At 38.1% G+C, this 17,194-nt stretch overlaps 1 protein-coding gene across 6 annotated transcripts in view; it reads left to right on the top strand.

Moving 5' to 3' along the window:
• Window positions 1–16,922, top strand: part of MYB (MYB proto-oncogene, transcription factor) — a 34,930-nt gene extending 18,008 nt beyond the window's left edge. For 2 of the 6 annotated variants that reach the window (XM_060168121.1, XM_060168124.1), the window contains 5 exons: window positions 633–747; window positions 840–965; window positions 2,080–2,190; window positions 4,572–4,679; window positions 15,647–16,922. In XM_060168121.1, the coding sequence (XP_060024104.1) occupies window positions 633–747; window positions 840–965; window positions 2,080–2,190; window positions 4,572–4,679; window positions 15,647–15,763 (577 nt within the window). In that variant the 3' untranslated portion in view covers window positions 15,764–16,922. Of the gene's footprint in view, window positions 1–632; window positions 748–839; window positions 966–2,079; window positions 2,191–4,571; window positions 4,680–12,765; window positions 13,028–15,646 lie in introns of those variants that run through there. The other 4 variants (XM_060168120.1, XM_060168119.1, XM_060168123.1 and 1 more) reach the window with 3 other exon arrangements.
• The last annotated feature ends 272 nt before the right edge of the window (window positions 16,923–17,194 follow it).

Here is a 17,194-nt window from a genome sequence, read left to right as displayed (position 1 = left end):
ACTTAAGAATGAGTATGGTTCTTTACTTAGTTCATATTTTTTTAATCTTATTTTTTCTTTTTGAAATTTATCTATAGATAGGACCTCTTTTGCCATCCCCAGGAAAATTATATGATTAGAAGCCAAGGAGTGATTAAGTAGTCATTTATAGTCAATAAAGCCTTAACCAATTCAAAGAAATGGGAGAGAACATCAATAAGAATTATAAGAAACCTTTTAAAAAAGCAATTTTATTGTTTCTAATATAAAATACACTTTAAAAGGTTAACATATGTTTTCTGTTGTGGGTAGATAAGAGATAATGAATAGATAAAATTGATTTTTAAATGACATCAGATCTTCACAATACTTATGGTCATTATAAAGGCTTAGGGGTACTACATGTGTTTTCAGAATGATTAAAGAAAGATGAGAAATATTTTAATGCTCTTAGTTTTGTGGTATGATATTTTGAAATATGTGATGTACATATTATCTTTTCCCTAACAATACATATATGATTCATCAGCATACCCTATTCCATATCAATGAGTTTATTGTATTCAGTAGAAAAATATTAAATTTAATAGGTAGAGAAATGTAAGGGACATATGTTCTTTTATATTTAACCAAAACTTGCTTTCCTCTTAAAGTTTCAGAACTCCAGCTATCAAAAGGTCAATCCTAGAAAGCTCTCCGAGAACTCCTACACCATTCAAACATGCACTCGCAGCTCAAGAAATTAAATATGGTCCCCTGAAGATGCTAGTAAGTTCTCACAAAGTTCTTGGGGTTTAGTTGGTTTATTAGCACAGACAGAAATTTTCCTCTGATACAAATGTACCCAATCATCCCTTCAGCCTCAGACACCATCTCATCTAGTAGAAGACCTACAAGATGTGATTAAACAGGAATCTGATGAGTCTGGAATTGTTGCTGAGTTTCAAGAAAATGGACCACCTTTACTGAAGAAGATCAAACAAGAGGTAAACACAAGATTCTTTGGAAGGAACAACCCTGCTGCCCTTGTGGGCAGCTTGATGTGTCTGGGGGAGGGGGGGAGGCACTGTGTAACAACACCACTTTTCATAAAAGATTTTCATATAAGATGCAGTTACGAGGTACTGCCAAGCTGTAGGCATGCAATCTTGCATTTGGGAAGCCGAGCCACTTCTATTTCCTTCCTGTTTGAACAGAAAACATGTGAGAGAGTATAAAGGAAAGAGAAGGAAGCAGTTTTGTATTGTACTTTTTAAAATCACTGATATATAGGTGGATGGATGACTGGTTGATACATAGATATTTAATTTTTGGACATCATGGAAAATTGAAACTAATTAATAGTATCTATTTTTTTGGTAAGTCTTTTTGATTTTATTCATTCTAATGAGTGTGGCATTGTACCTCATTGTAGTTTTTTTTAATAGCTCTTTATTGGAGTATAATTGCTTCACAATAATATTGCTTCACAATACTGCATTAGCTTCTGTTGTACACAACAGTGAATCAGCCATATGCATACGTATGTCCCCACATCCCCTCCCTCTTGAGCCTCCCTTCCACACTCCCTATCCCACCCCTCTAGGTCATCGCAAAGCACCGAGCTGATCTCCCTGTGCTATGCTGTTGCTTCCCACTAGCTAAATGTTTTACATTGGTGTCAAGAAGCATTTCCAACAGGTTCGATACAGTACCTCTTGAATTTATTTTCATATAAGGATAAGTGGTTGAGAGATTGGCCATAGATTTACTTTTTCTTCAGCCTTACTGAGATATAATTGACAAATAAAATTATAAAGTATTTAAAGTGTACAATGTGATGTTTTGTTACACGTGTACCTTATGAAAGGATTCTCCCCCATTGAGTTAATTAACACATCCATCTCCTCACATATTTACTTTTTTTTCCAGTGAGAACATTTAAGTTCTACTCTTTTAGCAAATTTCAGTTATACAATACAGTGTTAGCAACTATAGTCACCGTATTATACATTAGATCCCCAGACCTTATTCATCTTACAGAAGTTTACTCTTGAGTTGAACAGTTTCATGGGAAGTTCTAGCTCTAGAAACAACAAAGCACTTCCTGTTTGCTTTTAGGTGGAATCTCCAACTGATAAAGCAGGAAACTTCTTCTGCTCAGACCACTGGGAAGGGGAGAGTCTGAACACTCAGCTGTTCACACAGGCATCGCCTGTGGCAGATGTGCCCGTAAGTTATGACATGTTATGAGATGTGGGCAGCTCACAGAATTCTGTGTGTGGCGTGTGGGACCACTGTGGTTTCGGCATTTAGTGCATCATACTTCTAAATATTCTCTCACAGGCTTATTTTCTTATGATTATTAATGTTGAATATAAAGTGAGATTTTCTACATGTGTTGGAAATAGACTGTGTTCCATTGCAGACGTGTTTATTTTCTTATGATCTGAGTCCTTGCCACTTAAAAAATCTGCTGCATGTATACACACATTTCCATGAAAACAGAATATTAAGTTTTACATTTTCTTTTAATTTACTTATTTGTCTTCTAAATGTAGTATAGGGTTTCCCCTGCTATCTGAAAGTAGAGCATTCCTATGCTACCTTTAGTAGGCCAAAATGACGTAAAGCAAAGAAGCAGTTTACCTTCGGACATATCTTGCTAACAGGTGCAAAAATTAAATAAAATTAAAAAAAAAAAAGAAACAAATGTAACAAATAGAAGCAGACTCACAGATACAGAGAACAAACTAGTGGCTGCCAGAGGGGAGAGGGGTGGGGAGAGGGACGAAATAGGTGAACCGGATTAAGAGGTACGGACTCCCAGTTATAAAGTAGATGTCACAGGGATGTAATATATAGCACAGATAAGATAGTATTTTTTAATAACTGTGTATGATGTGTGATCTATAAAAATATCAACTCACCATGGTGTACACCTGAAACTAATATAACATTTTAAATCAACTATACTTCAATAAAAAGTGAATAAAAATAAGGAAATTGAGATAAAGCACAGGTGCTCACACAATTCAAAACTATGGGGTTGATGCTGAGATGCTGAGTGTAGTGCCTGGGGAAGGAGCTTGGCGGTGCCTCTCTAACTGCCCAGGGTGCGTGCTGCCTCTGTAACAGTTGCGGCTGCAAAAGAAAAGCAAAAATTCTCTTCAGGCTTCTTTTGGTAGCAGTTAGCGAAAATATTAGGTGCTAATGGAGGACTTTCATAAAAGCAAAGTGGTGTGAAGCGAACTTTTGAATAGCAGGGGATGCCTGTATTTCCTCCTTGCTAAGTTGTCTCCTGTTTGGTTTTATGTAGTATCTAGCATAGTGCTAATCACAGTGTCTATAGTAAATTCCCTTTATTGTATCCGATATTGCATTGCTTTGCTTACCACCATTTTTTTAATAGACTATTTTTTCAGAGCAGTCTTAGGTTAACAGCAAAGTTGAGCAAAAGGTACAGAGATCTCCCATATATCCCCTGGCCTCACATATGCACAGCCTCCCGATCATCAACACACCCCACCAGAGGGGTATATTTGTTACAACTAGTGAGCCTACATTGATACAGCATCACCCTAAGCCCAGAGTTTATGTTAGGGTTCACTCTTGGTGTTATTCGTTCCATGGATTTGGACAAATTTGTACTGACATTTATCCACCATTATAGTATCGTGCAGAGTAGTTTCAGTGCCCTAAAAGTCCTCTGCTACTATTCATCCCTCCAACTTCTGGCAACCGCTGATCTTTTTACTGTCTCTAGTTTTGCCTCTTCTGGAATATTATATAGTTGGAATCATACAGTGTGTAGCTTTTTCCAGCTAGCTTCTTTCACTTAGTAACATGCTCTTAAATTTCTTCTGTGTCTTTTCGTGGCTTGGTAGTCTTGTTTTCTTTTGTTTTGCCCTTGGTTAACCATGGATTTTAAAGTTTGTAACTTGTGAATGATTGCCCTTTCCTCTTATGAAGAATCAAAGCTAATAGCAATTGCTAATATTTATTCAGTGTGTTCTAAGTGGTGAGTAACAGTCTAAGAGCTTTAGATACATTAACTCATCTAATCCTCACAAGGTTGGTGACATTATCATTTCCATTACACCAGGGGGGAAACTGAGGCACAGGGCGGCTTAGTCACTTACTCAAGATTGTATAGCTTATAAGTGGCGGTTCTGGGTTAGAACTTTAGTCTAGTTCTAAATTCCATACTTTTCACCATTATATTATACTGCCATTAATCTGTAAGTCAAAAATATTTCTTTGCCAATATATGAAATAAACAGTTCTCTCACCAGAGTTTAATAAATTTTTAAAAGCACAAATTTATTAATCCATTTAGCAGATGTATTTTGAGTGCCTGCCTCATGCGTAGAACTGTGTGGGACCCTGAAGCTTTTTGCTTTAGTGATGTTTGCCACAGTGGGATTAGTGTTAGTACATAGTTGAGTTCTCAGTTTAGCTCATTGGGAAGAGAATTTCTGGCAAATACCTGCATTTTTTTCCTGCCAATGTGTGTCAACTCATAGTAATCTACTCTCTAAAGTGTTAGAATTGTGTCGGCTCTCCTATTATCCAACCTCATTTAAATTTCAAATTATTCTCTTTCCCTTTAGAATATTCTTACAAGTTCCGTTTTAATGACACCAGTATCAGAAGATGAAGACAATGTTCTCAAAGCATTTACAGTACCTAAAAACAGGTCCCTGGCGAGTCCCTTGCAGGTAATTATTATTCCAACATTGGTATCTTAAAAGTCATTCACTAAAAAAAATTTTTTTTTAAAAAAAAGAAAAACATTTTAGACATAGAGGAGTGATGCTTTTAAAGAACTCCCAATGTCTAAAAAACTCCTAAAATTCCTTGTTGCCACTCATATGAGACTCACTGGAAATTTCTTATTAGAGCAGGCTCCCAAAGCCTGATGAAGTGAAACATTTCTTACTGTGACTGAGACTAAGATTGTTAATTACACATGTGTCAATACCTCCTCCTTCTACTTTTAAAGGTTTTATAAAAAATTGGTATAGTTTAATTTTAGTTTCAAAATTTTTTATGTTTTCTGCTCCCTCACTAAGCCATCAAAGCTCAGACCCTGTTTAGATTTTCAATGAAGTTTGAAATTAGATAGCTAGAAAAGAATTACAACATATTTGACTATCAGAATGACAAACTCAACTGTCAGTGTTATGTGGCTAATCTGTAGTTGAACATCTGCTCACGGGTTTTAATATCAAAAGAGATTTCCCTTTTTTGAAGGAGGTGTATGTTGATGAAATACAACAAATTCCAAATTAATCCCCAGCCAAATGTAAATAAGAATGCAAATTTGTTCCCTTAAATTATTTAAAGCATTTCCCAACATTCAATAGCCCAATACCCAGCCACCTGCTGAGCCCTCCTCCCCTCCATCCTCCTGTGCTACACTGAGGGAAAAGCCATAGCCCCTGCAGCATGCAGAGAACCTGGATTAGGAAGTGGAAAGTCACAGTTGTCCTGTGAGGGAAAGGCACTGTTTTAGGCAGTGTGATTTGAAAGAGTGTCCTGTTCCTGGAAGGGCTTTCCCATCACTGCAGTAGGCCTTCTCTCTCCAAATTGTGAGACTCTTAAGACTACCTCCTTTAAAGCATTTGTGATATTTAGCATTATTTTTAAGAAATACAAATACAGCTGGAAGGGCTGTAGGCACACTTCGTGTCTTAATTCCATCAGATTGCTCTCCTTGTGGCTTCTATCTGATCCAACTGCTTTGATGAAAGGTGACTGTTGACTGGAGTGTGGACTAGGGAAAGTCTGTCCTTGTGGGGAATCTGGAGTCCTTCCTGAGTCAATCAGGCTTGGGTAGCCATGTGAAGAAGACTCAGAATATGGCAAAGAACTGGAAAATGAGGAAAAGAACAGAAGGGGGACATATGGGGGACAAAGAAAGGGGATTAGAAGGATTATAACCAGAGCATAGAATTTGACTAGTGCTATTAGTGCATTAATTAAACTAGGTTGAGTTTTATGTATATTTTGTAACATAGGCTAGGATCTGACCGATATTTATAATAGTATAAAAAAAGTGCATTCTAAGTGGCAAAGTGCAACATATATATATATTTAGGGACAGTTATCATTATGTAGGTTGAAAACCCCTGGTTCTTTCCCTAAAACTAAATCCTAAAGCTTTTGGCCTAACCAAATAGTGTTTAGCAAAACCTAAATCTAAACCTTTATGCAGATATAAATAAAATATATCCAGCCAAACATGGTACAGATATAAAATATATATATTACATAAAATTTGGCAAGAGTGTCAGATTTCTAAAAAATAGGTTGTCTAATTTTTACCTTGAAGATTTTAATGATACTAATTAAAAAAATAATCAGTATGGAACTTTATCATCAGCATATTTATATTTTATTTGATGGAAATATTACTTATCTTTGAAACTCAGTATTAAGTAGTAGCTCTATTTTTTTTAAATTTATTTAATTTATTTATTTTTGGCTGCACTGGGTCTTCGTTGCTGCGCGCGGGCTTTCTCTAGCTGCAGCGAGCGGGGGCTACTCTTCGTTGCGGTGTGTGGGCTTCTCATTGTGGTGGCTTCTCTTGTTGTGGAGCATGGGCTCTAGGCCCGCGGGCTTCAGTAGTTGTGGCACGCGGGCTCAATTGTTGTGGCTCGTGGGCTCTAGAGGACAGGCTTAGTAGTTGTGGCGCAAGGACCTAGTTGCTCCGCAGCATGTGGGATCTTCCCAGACCAGGACTTGAACCCGTGTCCCCTGCATTGGCAGGCAGATTCTTAACTACTGCACCACCAGGGAAGTCTAGTAGCTCTGTTTTTATTAGTCAGTATTTTCTAGTATATCGGTGAGCCATATGTGGCACTCTACAGATTCTGATATTGTATATTGAGATTAAGCCACCTACGTACATCACATGATGAAGGTAACATTTGTCGGCTCCACTAAACTAAATAATTGAGAGCTATAAGTTGATTTTGGAGTCAATGCTTCTATCTACATTATATGGTTTTAGTGATTTACACCACTCAAATATATTTTAATAACCTGCTATAATAGATAACTAATCCATTTTAAGAATGAATGAGTGAATGGCACGCACCATGTATCTCCTTCATTTTGTGTCATGGAAACATAGCGTCTCGTACCATAGAAATATATGATTTCTAAAAAGTTTCAAACTTTTGTGATAAATATCAGAAAATGCGTCAGGTGATTCTAAATATTTAAGCATATATTGCCTATATTTCATATAACCCTGACTCAACAATATTTATGTAGGTAATTTTAAGCAATTTGGTAATTTTTTATTAAAACCATTATGCTTTATCATATATTTCCATTGATAATTCAATTTGACCTAATTAGGCAGATTTCTCATGAACAGTATTGTTGAACATGTTGTGCATTTGTTAAATGATCTGGCTATTCAACTTGAGTACTTTATATAACCTAGAAATTTTGTCATTTGTACTTACAATAAATCAAATGTTAAATGGGATTTTAAGCAAACAATCTAGACATTTTTGTTAGAGTGCATTTAATTAAAACAACTAAATATGACTCCTAAAATATTTTAAATTTCCAATACTTTTAAAATGTCATTTGTATAGTACAGTTGATCGTCTATCCATCTAGTTGACTAAATAAATTTACTTAGGTACAAGAAAAGTTTATTGAAGACTACACTAATTGTGCAATTCTGTGTTCTGTCATTTCAGTGGTAATGATCCTTGGCTTAATTATAGCTGTAACACTTTAGACACAGTAGTTATTGTTTTGAGGCCCCAAATATTGGGGCTTTATAGTTCAGCTTCTAATACACATATAAATGCATGTGCTTATACATGAATACATGTAATAGTTACATGTCCTTCCTCTCTTCTTGGAACCAGCCATTTCCCTAAGGTGCTGTGATCCTTTTACTGGGAAATGGTATGTAGAGACCAAACTCAGGGTGCTAAGTATGCCCATTTTTTATGCGGGTTGTCATTGAGAAGCAAAGAATTTTAATAACTCAGAGCTTTCCAATACCCCTAGTCCATAAGCTATAATGTTTAGAGGCTATTATAAACCATTATGCACAATGTTATATTTGGTTTTGAAATTATTTATGCTTGATCTTTTTTTAAAAGGAATTTGCAGCAGCTGCATAATAGTATAATAGTTGGATTTCTTCTTTTTTTTAGTTGCCTAAACTTTAATTGTAAAAACAAACAGGGACTCTTATAATAAAAATGTCCTGAGACATTTTTGATATTTGTGTCTTTCATGTAGCTCAGAATATGTGAGATTTTCGGACCATTGTGCTGTTTTCCTCATGCTGTATGGTAGTAGAGAATGGAGTCTAGAAGCTTATACACAAATGAGGAAATAGACATTCAGCCTAGAAAGCTTGCAGTTTGGAGCAGGAAAGGCAGATTCACTGTGGAACACTACTGGATTCTGCTGTTCGAAAGTTACCCTGAAAGAGCCCAAGGCAGACACACACACATACACACACACACAGCTCCCTCAGCAAGGAGAAAAGAACTGCCTGTTTTTCTCAATGTGCTTTCAATTTGCTTTACATTTTGAAATAAATACATTATGCCAATAAACATTTCCTAAGGTAGATATTTTCATTGGTAGATCTGAAACTGTAATTAAGTTATAAGCCTCTGAACTTCTGTATTTTTCTCTTAAATTATAATTTCCTTTTATTCCTGTTTAAAACCCAAATGTAAAAGATGTGTTCATATGCTTTTTACTCACTCACTTTCCTCTTTTTTGTAACCACAGAATGACAGCCTTAAATTTTAATTTCCTGACTTGCCTTGTCCTAGCCTTACTTTTTAAAAACAGTGAGTTTAATTTAAGTAAATTTCTCAAGCCATTAACACTTAAACACATTTGCACAGCATCAAAGAATCTTACGATATTATTGCAAGCAGTTGAAGCTCACTGCTTCAGTTCCACGTGCTTTGGATTGCTTTTTGCATGATTGGCATTGCTAAGGAGTGTAATAAGCTAGCACGCAGGCAACAGGCACCTGGGTTCTAGTCTAGACATCAGCAGTTTCTAACTGCATGTTTTTAATTCATTAACTTCTTCAGATGAAAATGCTCTCATTTTAAATTGGGGACTATAGTTATTTCCTCCACTTATCATACAAGGTTTCTATGAAGATCAAATGGATATAATATTACTTTCAAAATGGCAGCACAGGGCTTCCCTGGTGGTGCAGTGGTGGAGAGTCCGCCTGCCGATGCAGGGGACACAGGTTCGTGCCCCAGTCTGGGAAGATCCCAAGTGCCGCGGAGTGGCTGGGCCCGTGAGCCATGGCCGCTGAGCCTGTGTGTCCGGAGCCTGTGCTCCACAACGGGAGAGGCCCGCGTACCGCAAAAAAAAAAAAATAAATAAAAAAAAAATGGCGGCACACTTGCCAATGTACATTGGTAGTACCTATTTTCAGACAAAGGGTATGCACTGTCCCTGTCCTTAGAAACATAGGCAAGGAGGCCTCACTTTGCACTCTGGTGTATTATTTCCTCTCACATGTTCTTTCTCATTCCTTGCTCCACTCTGGCAGAACTGTGTCAGTGGGTCACCAAAAGCGATTGCTGATTCAACTGATTCCTGAAATAAAGGTAGTCAGATCTCTTTGGTGTTATGGAGATGAGACAACTGATTTACTGGTCTTCTCTATTTTTCTGCTGCTTGTGTTGGCATGTCAACTGACACAGAAACAGTCCGTCTCCATGTGACATAGATCTTTCCAGGCATTTCTTAGTGTTAGTGTGCTGTTGTTGACCTACTCCCCTGGATACCTCTGTATCCATTTGGATCTCCCTTGGGTCACTTTTTTCCACTTGCCCTGGCAAGATTTCACATAGCTGTCAATAATATTTCAGTGACCTGCTTTCAATATATCTTATATAATAAGCAAGTTTACCGTGTAGAGTTTTTGGGGTGAACTGAGAAAGGCTAAATGAGTGGGGAAGGCAAGTTGAGCTCAAATTCAGAGTGCTCTACCCCAGAGAGTACACGACCTGGATTTTTTTTTTTGTTTGGTTGGGTTTGGTAAACACTGTGATATTGAATCTTCCTTGGGCCAACAAAGATAGAATTGCTTTAGAGCAATTTGGCACTTATCTTAATCTCAATAGTTGAAAACCAATATGTGACTAAGGAAAGAGCTATTCTTTCAAAAAATTGTGACATCTGAGGCTATGTGACTACAACTGTTGGGAAGTCTATCAACAGGTAAGATGAAAAGAACCCTAGAGACATTGGCGACAAACTCCAAATTTGGTAAAAGTCCATCCCTATTAGCGATTGTTAACTTAGACGTGGGTGGGATGTGAAGGCGCTGGTGGATGGAACACCCTCCATCACCATCTGGACCTTTGACCCACGCTAACTTTTAGGTCTCTTTTCTATGAAAAGTTAGCAACTCTGAAGTTGGGAGCATTTAATTGTTTTGTGCAGACATAGGGAAGCATTTATGCGTGGGAAAAGTTTGATAACCATTAACCTTACCTTAGCCACACTTCATCTCAGGTTTATTCTTGACTCTCAAGATACAGCTAAAGATTTCAACATTATCTCTTAGATAACTAATACATTTTAAAAGATGCCCCACTGGGAAGGAATTCTGACTTTTAGAATTTTAGTCCAGAGTAATTCTTTTCTTCAGATAGGTTAAATGGAATTATCAAATAATTCTTAGTCTTTTGGACACCATTTATATCTGCCTATTATTTTAAAAAATGAAACAGAAAAACATAACACCATCTTATAAGTTGTTTTGGTTTTGCAAAATCATTTTTTCATGACTTAACGCAAGTTTCTTATGAGGTCTGTGAACTGTAAAGCACATACCCTGCCAAGGCTATTGACGGCAGCAGCTACTGTGTGAAGCTGCTCTATGAATAGAACGACAATGGCAGTTCTTGTTCAGCATGATGAAAAAACCATTCATATTCTAAGTGAAAATGTGGAGATAATTTAATTCTGACAGAAAACCACCTGTGGACATGGTCTTGTCTCATGTTTTGTCTTCTGTTTTATATAAAGGATCTGCGTATTTATTTAAAGTGCTTCAGCAGGATATCCCAGTTAGACCTCTGACAGTCCTTTTTCAGTTCACTTCTGCCCAGGGGCAATTAAAGGTAAATTATGGGATAAGTAAGATAACTGGCCGGCAAGAGGAGGAAGATGTGCAGTAGGATTATTAATGTTGTAATGAATTAGGGTAGAGTGACATGTCTGCAACAGCACCATGGGTGAGTCATTTAACAAGAATTCATGTGCCGAAATCTGTAATTCTTTTTTTTTTTTTTTCCTTTTTTTGCGGTACGCGGACCTCTCATTGTTGTGGCCTCTCCCGTTGCGGAGCACAGGCTCCGGACGCCCAGGCTCAGCGGCCATGGCTCACGGGCCCAGCCGCTCCGCGGCATGTGGGATCTTCCCAGACCGGGGCACGAACCCGTGTCCCCTGCATCGGCAGGCGGACCCTCAACCACTGCGCCACCAGGGAAGCCCAAAATCTGTAATTCTTACTAATTCTTTAGTGTAAATGAAACTAACATTTAAGGAGAGGGAATGAAGAGGGTGCCCAAGGATCTCTATGACAGTATTAAAAAACATCCTCTAGCACGAAGACATTTAATCCTCCTTTGTCAGAACTATTCCATCAGCTTGAAAAGTTGGCCCAGGGCCCCAGGGCTTCAAGGTAAGGAGGGAGAAAGAAATAGCAGGAGGAGGCAGCTGCCCTTTTGGCTGGTGGACCTCAGCATTTCGCTTCTTGCCCGAGTATTCAAACTTCTGCTCTTCCTTTACCTTCACAAAGTAGGTATGTGTCTGCTCTGACCAGTATTTCCATTCATGGTTGTAAGAAGTGCTTGCTTTGTACTCTCACGGTGCGGAAAAGGAGCTGCCCACTCACGTTCGCCTTTTTGTTCTGCGCTCAGTGGTTCTTGCACACAGTGGCTACTGTGTCTTGGTGTCTGTCTACACTGGGAGGTTCAGGTGTTCCAAGTCGTCTTGCCCTCCCTCAACTCTGAGCTTCAGGGCTTAGGTGCCCCTCAAATGCTCTGCTTTCTGAAGTTCGGATAGGTCAGTCAATTTGATTTATTTCTTCATAAATTTCATTTTGACTTGGGGGAAGCTGACTGTTTGAAAAGTGTTTTCAAAGTACTAACTAAAAATATATGGTACCTTCTTTATATTGATCTTGTTTTAAATATCTGGTCCTGGAGGAAGAGCCAAACATGAATAAGTGATGAGCCATCTGGGAGATCCAACAAGAACACAGTTAAAGTCCAAGTTGAAAATATACTAAGCCGATAACTGTGTTAGATTCTCTTGAACAGACATTGGGAATCCCGAATTAAGTACTATGTTGTCAAGGATCAGAACTTGACTTTTACCAAGAGGCATTGTAAAAGCAAGCATGAGATTCTATTAATACAGGATTTTAGGATACTTAATTTACTTCAATATAGAAAATTAATCCTATGTTAATTGAAGCATAGCTAAGTAGAAAAATTCTTAACCAGAGAAAAACAGAAACAATCCTTTCTTCCTTGCTCCTCACTTTTATCTCCGTTTTCACCTACATCCTCCCTTCCCCTTCATTTTTTTGTATGTATTCTTTTGAAATATGTATTTTTGGGTTTTGTGTGTATCTTTGTTATGTTTTGCTTACATATAAGATATTAGCATATTAAGATATTTTATTCTGCATCTTTTTGTTTGTTTGTTTGTTTTTGCGGCACGCGGGCCTCTCACTGTTGTGGCCTCTCCCGTTGCGGAGCACAGGCTCTGGACATGCAGGCTCAGCGGCCATGGCTCATGGGCCCAGCCGCTCCGTGGCATGTGGGATCTTCCTGGACTGGGGCACGCACCCATGTCCCCTGCATCGGCAGGCGGACTCTCAACCACTGCGCCACCAGGGAAGCCCTCTGCATCTTCTTTAGTCACTTGCTTTTAAGATCCATGTACTTTGTTCTGTGTACATCACTGATTCTAAGCCCTGCATAGTACTCATCATGGACAGCCATCATCTTTAACTATTGACTCTCAAATGGTAGTTAGTATATGTCATATTGTTATTGTATGTCACATTGTCATATGTTAGGATGTCACATTGTTATTATATGTCACATTGTCATATATGTTCTATGTGTGTCACTACAAATACAAGCTCAAAATTACAATGATAACATTAAATTTTATTTTGTTAATTGGATTCCTTGTGTCAATTAGGTGTTTCAGTGCTGCACTGAAAAATGTTAGCAACAACATGTAAGCAGTCAACTAAACTAAAATATGAGACTTGGATGGGCAGATAACACACCAAAGAAATATGTATATGTAACCCACTTCCTTCAAACTAGACAAACATCATTTATTCAGAACTGTATCAAAGAATGCTTAACCTACTCTGGTGATTTTACTTAGTAAAACATTAAATGTGACTCAATGGCAGAAGTCAGCCCAGAACGCCTTGTCATCTTTGTCCTGTCATTTTTGTGATTCACAGTTCCGGGAAAATATTATGATAATCAATCTTGCCTATGTAGTATTTCAAGTTATGTATTGAGCCTCTGAGCCTTGAGAGTAAATATGTGTAAACTTGGATGGTGCCTTTACACTGGCAGTGAGATGGCACGACAGACTGGGCAGAAACTGGGTAATCTACTTTGTGTCCTGTGAAAGTTTACAAGTTAGAAACATGGCACTGTAAACCTTATGTCACTGAAAATTTATTCCAGACCCTAGGCAAGGAAGCCCCTTCACATACAAATACCACGTTCATTTGGAATTGTCTCACCTATTTGCTAAAAGTCTGATGACTTTGACACCTCATCTAAGCACTTCTTCCTGCATTCCAAGGCCCTGCTGACCGGACCCTACAATTTCCCACTGATAAGAACTCTAATGGAAGCAGCGAGTTAGAGCCCGGATTCACATTTCTACTTCATCACTTCTTAGCTGGGTGACTTTAAGGGTGTTGCCTCAGCTCTCTCTTCCTTTAAAATTGCCTGCTCTGTAAAACATGTGTAATGAGCCATATTTATGCCACTGGTGTTTTGTATGAGAATTAAATGAGATGATACATGTAAAATGCTTAGAAGCGTGAGTGGTGCGTAGTAAGCACTTGTTAAATGTTGTCATTAAATCCACTGTGTCCCTTCCTCTCTGTCTCCCAGTCCTTCCCACAAGCAGTGTGCAAACTGCAGCTTCCTGACTCTTTCATGTTATTTTCCCACCTGGGTTATCCTCTTTACCACTTGTCTATCTAAACCCTGCCTATTCATGCCCTTTGCCTAGAGCATGGCCCTGGCTGCTCGTTGGTGTCCCCTCTCCTCCTCCTCTGGCCGTGGGACCACAAACCTTTCATCTGCCTGTCGTCACTCCACCGGTTTCACATGTGTTCATTTTTTCTCTTAAAGGACAGCAGAGGCCTTTCTTTTCTTATTCTTCTTTTGTCCATGAAAAGCATCCCTCTTAGATATCAACACTAGGAATAGTTGTGCTTTTTAAAACCACTGATTTCTTTTTGAGCTTACAGACAGCAAATCTTATATCTGCTTGTGTTTCTGTTTCCTTCTTTGCATTGACTGCTAGAGAGCTCAGAGCCATGTTTGGAGTTTACATCTTGCCGGTGCATTATAGTTCATGGCAAGTGTTTTAAATACAAATCTCACCTCTTCTTCGTATTATTTATTTTTTCCACATTTCTCTGTGACCCTGCCTTGTCCACTTTTTAAACTCTCTTTGCTTATATTTACTTTGTAAGCATCTTAAATCCTCTTGGGAGCTAAGTAGGGCGCAAATAGTACATATTTTGGTTTGAAGCAACATGGAGGGAAGGCAGGAGCCAGGGCTCGCAGGAGACAGACACACGTTCAAAACCATTACTCTAGTTACCCATAGAGTGGCCTTGGGCAAGTTATCCTTACTTTCTGAGTCTCCATTTCCTGCCCAGTTTAAGAGAGAATGAACCTCCCACCCAGGGTAGTTATGCTGTGTAAATGAGATCATGTGTGTGAAGGATCCAGATGCTGCCCATGAGATATTAGTTCCATCCTGTAACTTCCAATGTATCTTTAAAAAGTAAGCTATCCAAGTAAACCGATATTTCTTAATTAGTTGGTATTTAATTGATAAATATCCATTTTAATGATAAATTTAAATTTTCATAACTCAACTTAATCAATTTCATTGTTTAAAAAGATACACTATGTTTAGTAGGTGTTGATCAATTCCAGCACCTACAGGAGCTTCCTTGCTGGGTGGCTCAAGCACTCACCAGTTTGCTTAATAAGTAAATGCCCACAGCTCACCTTAGGTATCTGGGGGATTACACTCATTCCTGTCTCCAACTCTGTAAAATCTCCTAACAGACAAAAGGCACTCAAGTGTGAAGATACAGCTATATCTTATCATACTGCTTGGAGTGGGTTTTCTCTCTTCACGATAAACAATTTCTGATAATTAATATCACTTAAGAATGCTGGATTCCTGGTTGTCAGAGGGAAGATTTTATCTGACAAAGGCTCCCTGGTGTCTACTACTTGCTGTCTGGAGGTCACCCTTTTTTTCTGCTGGCCCTGCTGGGACTGGGAATCCATTTGTGGGCTAAAGTGTGTGCTTCCCGGTCTGACCTTGCCATTGCCTTCTCTCTCCCCATTAGCCTTGTAGCGGTGCCTGGGAAACTGCATCCTGTGGGAAGACAGACGATCAGATGACGGCTTCCGGTCAGGCTCGTAAATACGTGAACGCCTTCTCAACCCGGACTCTGGTCATGTGAGACGTTTGCAGACAAGCATTATGGTTTTCAGAACACTTCAAGTTGATTTGGGATATAGCATTCCTCTACATGAAACTTTTCATGAATGGGAGAAGAGCCTATTTTTGTTGTGGTACAACAGTTGAGAACAGCACCAAGTGCATTTAGGTGGATGAAATCGTATCAGATTTCACCCAACTAAACGAATTTTTTTTAAAAAATTAATAAATAACAGTCTTACCTAAATTATTAGGTCATGAATTGTAGTCAGTTAGTATCTTACTGCAGATTTTTAAAATAAAAAAAAAACATAAAGTGATTTATCTGTATTTTAAGAGGACCAGTATTTTTTCTGTGATAGGGTTTTTGAAATTTTACACAAAAAGGTACTCCAATATTTCACTTTTCTCAATCACTAAACACAATGCATTACTATAAATGTTGGCTTAACACCATGGAATAAGTAATCAATATTGTAAATGCTCATTTATGGTTAATAACATTGGAGGTACATTTACTGTACTAAACCATTTTATGAGGGTTTTTTTGTTAGCTTGCTTTAAAAATTATTACTGTATGAAATAGTTTTATAAAAAATTATATTTTTATTCAGTAATTTAATTTTGTACATGCCAAATGAAAAAAAATGTGTTTTGCTGCTATGGTCTTAGCCTGTAGACATGCTGCTAGTATCAGAGGGGCAGTAGAGCTTGGGACGGAGAGAAAAGAAACTTGGTGTTAGGTAATTGACTATGCACTAGTATTTCAAACTTTTTTATTTTTTATATATATATACTTTTTTTCCTTTTGTAATACATTGGAAAACTTGTTTGGGAGATTTTGCATTTGTGGTTGTTTTTTGTCTTTTGTTATTGTTGGTTTATAAGAGCATGCACTGCACTTCTTTCTTGGGAGATCTGTGTTGTTGAAGTCCTATGTTTTGTTTTGAGTTCAGCCTGACTGTTCTTTAATTCAGGGGTTATGTGTTTAATCAGCATTCCCCGTGGTCTCTAAGTGTATAGTCTCAGAACTGCCACACAGAACCTGTGTTTGCAGCTGGGGTCGATAGCCAGTTGCTGCCTTAAGAACATTCGGTGCAAGATGGCCGGCACTGAACTTTTGATATGACAGTGTACTTACTGCCTTGTAGTGAAATAAAGCTGTGCCCTTATTTTACTTACTTTTGACTTCTGTCTTACTTTCGACTGTGGACAATAGTTACAATTTTAAGAAAATGGAGTGAAAGCAGAGCACTTTCCTCTGTTAATAATTTGCACACCATCTGAACTTCACTTGAAGAAGCCAAGAATTATAACTTTGGAGAAAGAAGGACAAGCAAACCAAGTTCAGTAGTTCCCAAAATAATCACGTGCAGAATGACAGCTGGGAAGAATCATCCAGAATCTGTCATTCAGGGTCCCAGCAGTGTTTGAATTAGAATAATGCAAGGAG

Source organism: Lagenorhynchus albirostris, chromosome 12 (genome assembly GCF_949774975.1).
Source record: "Lagenorhynchus albirostris chromosome 12, mLagAlb1.1, whole genome shotgun sequence".
Classification (NCBI taxonomy): Eukaryota; Metazoa; Chordata; class Mammalia; order Artiodactyla; family Delphinidae; genus Lagenorhynchus; species Lagenorhynchus albirostris.
This window is presented reverse-complemented; position numbering and strand designations above follow the sequence as displayed.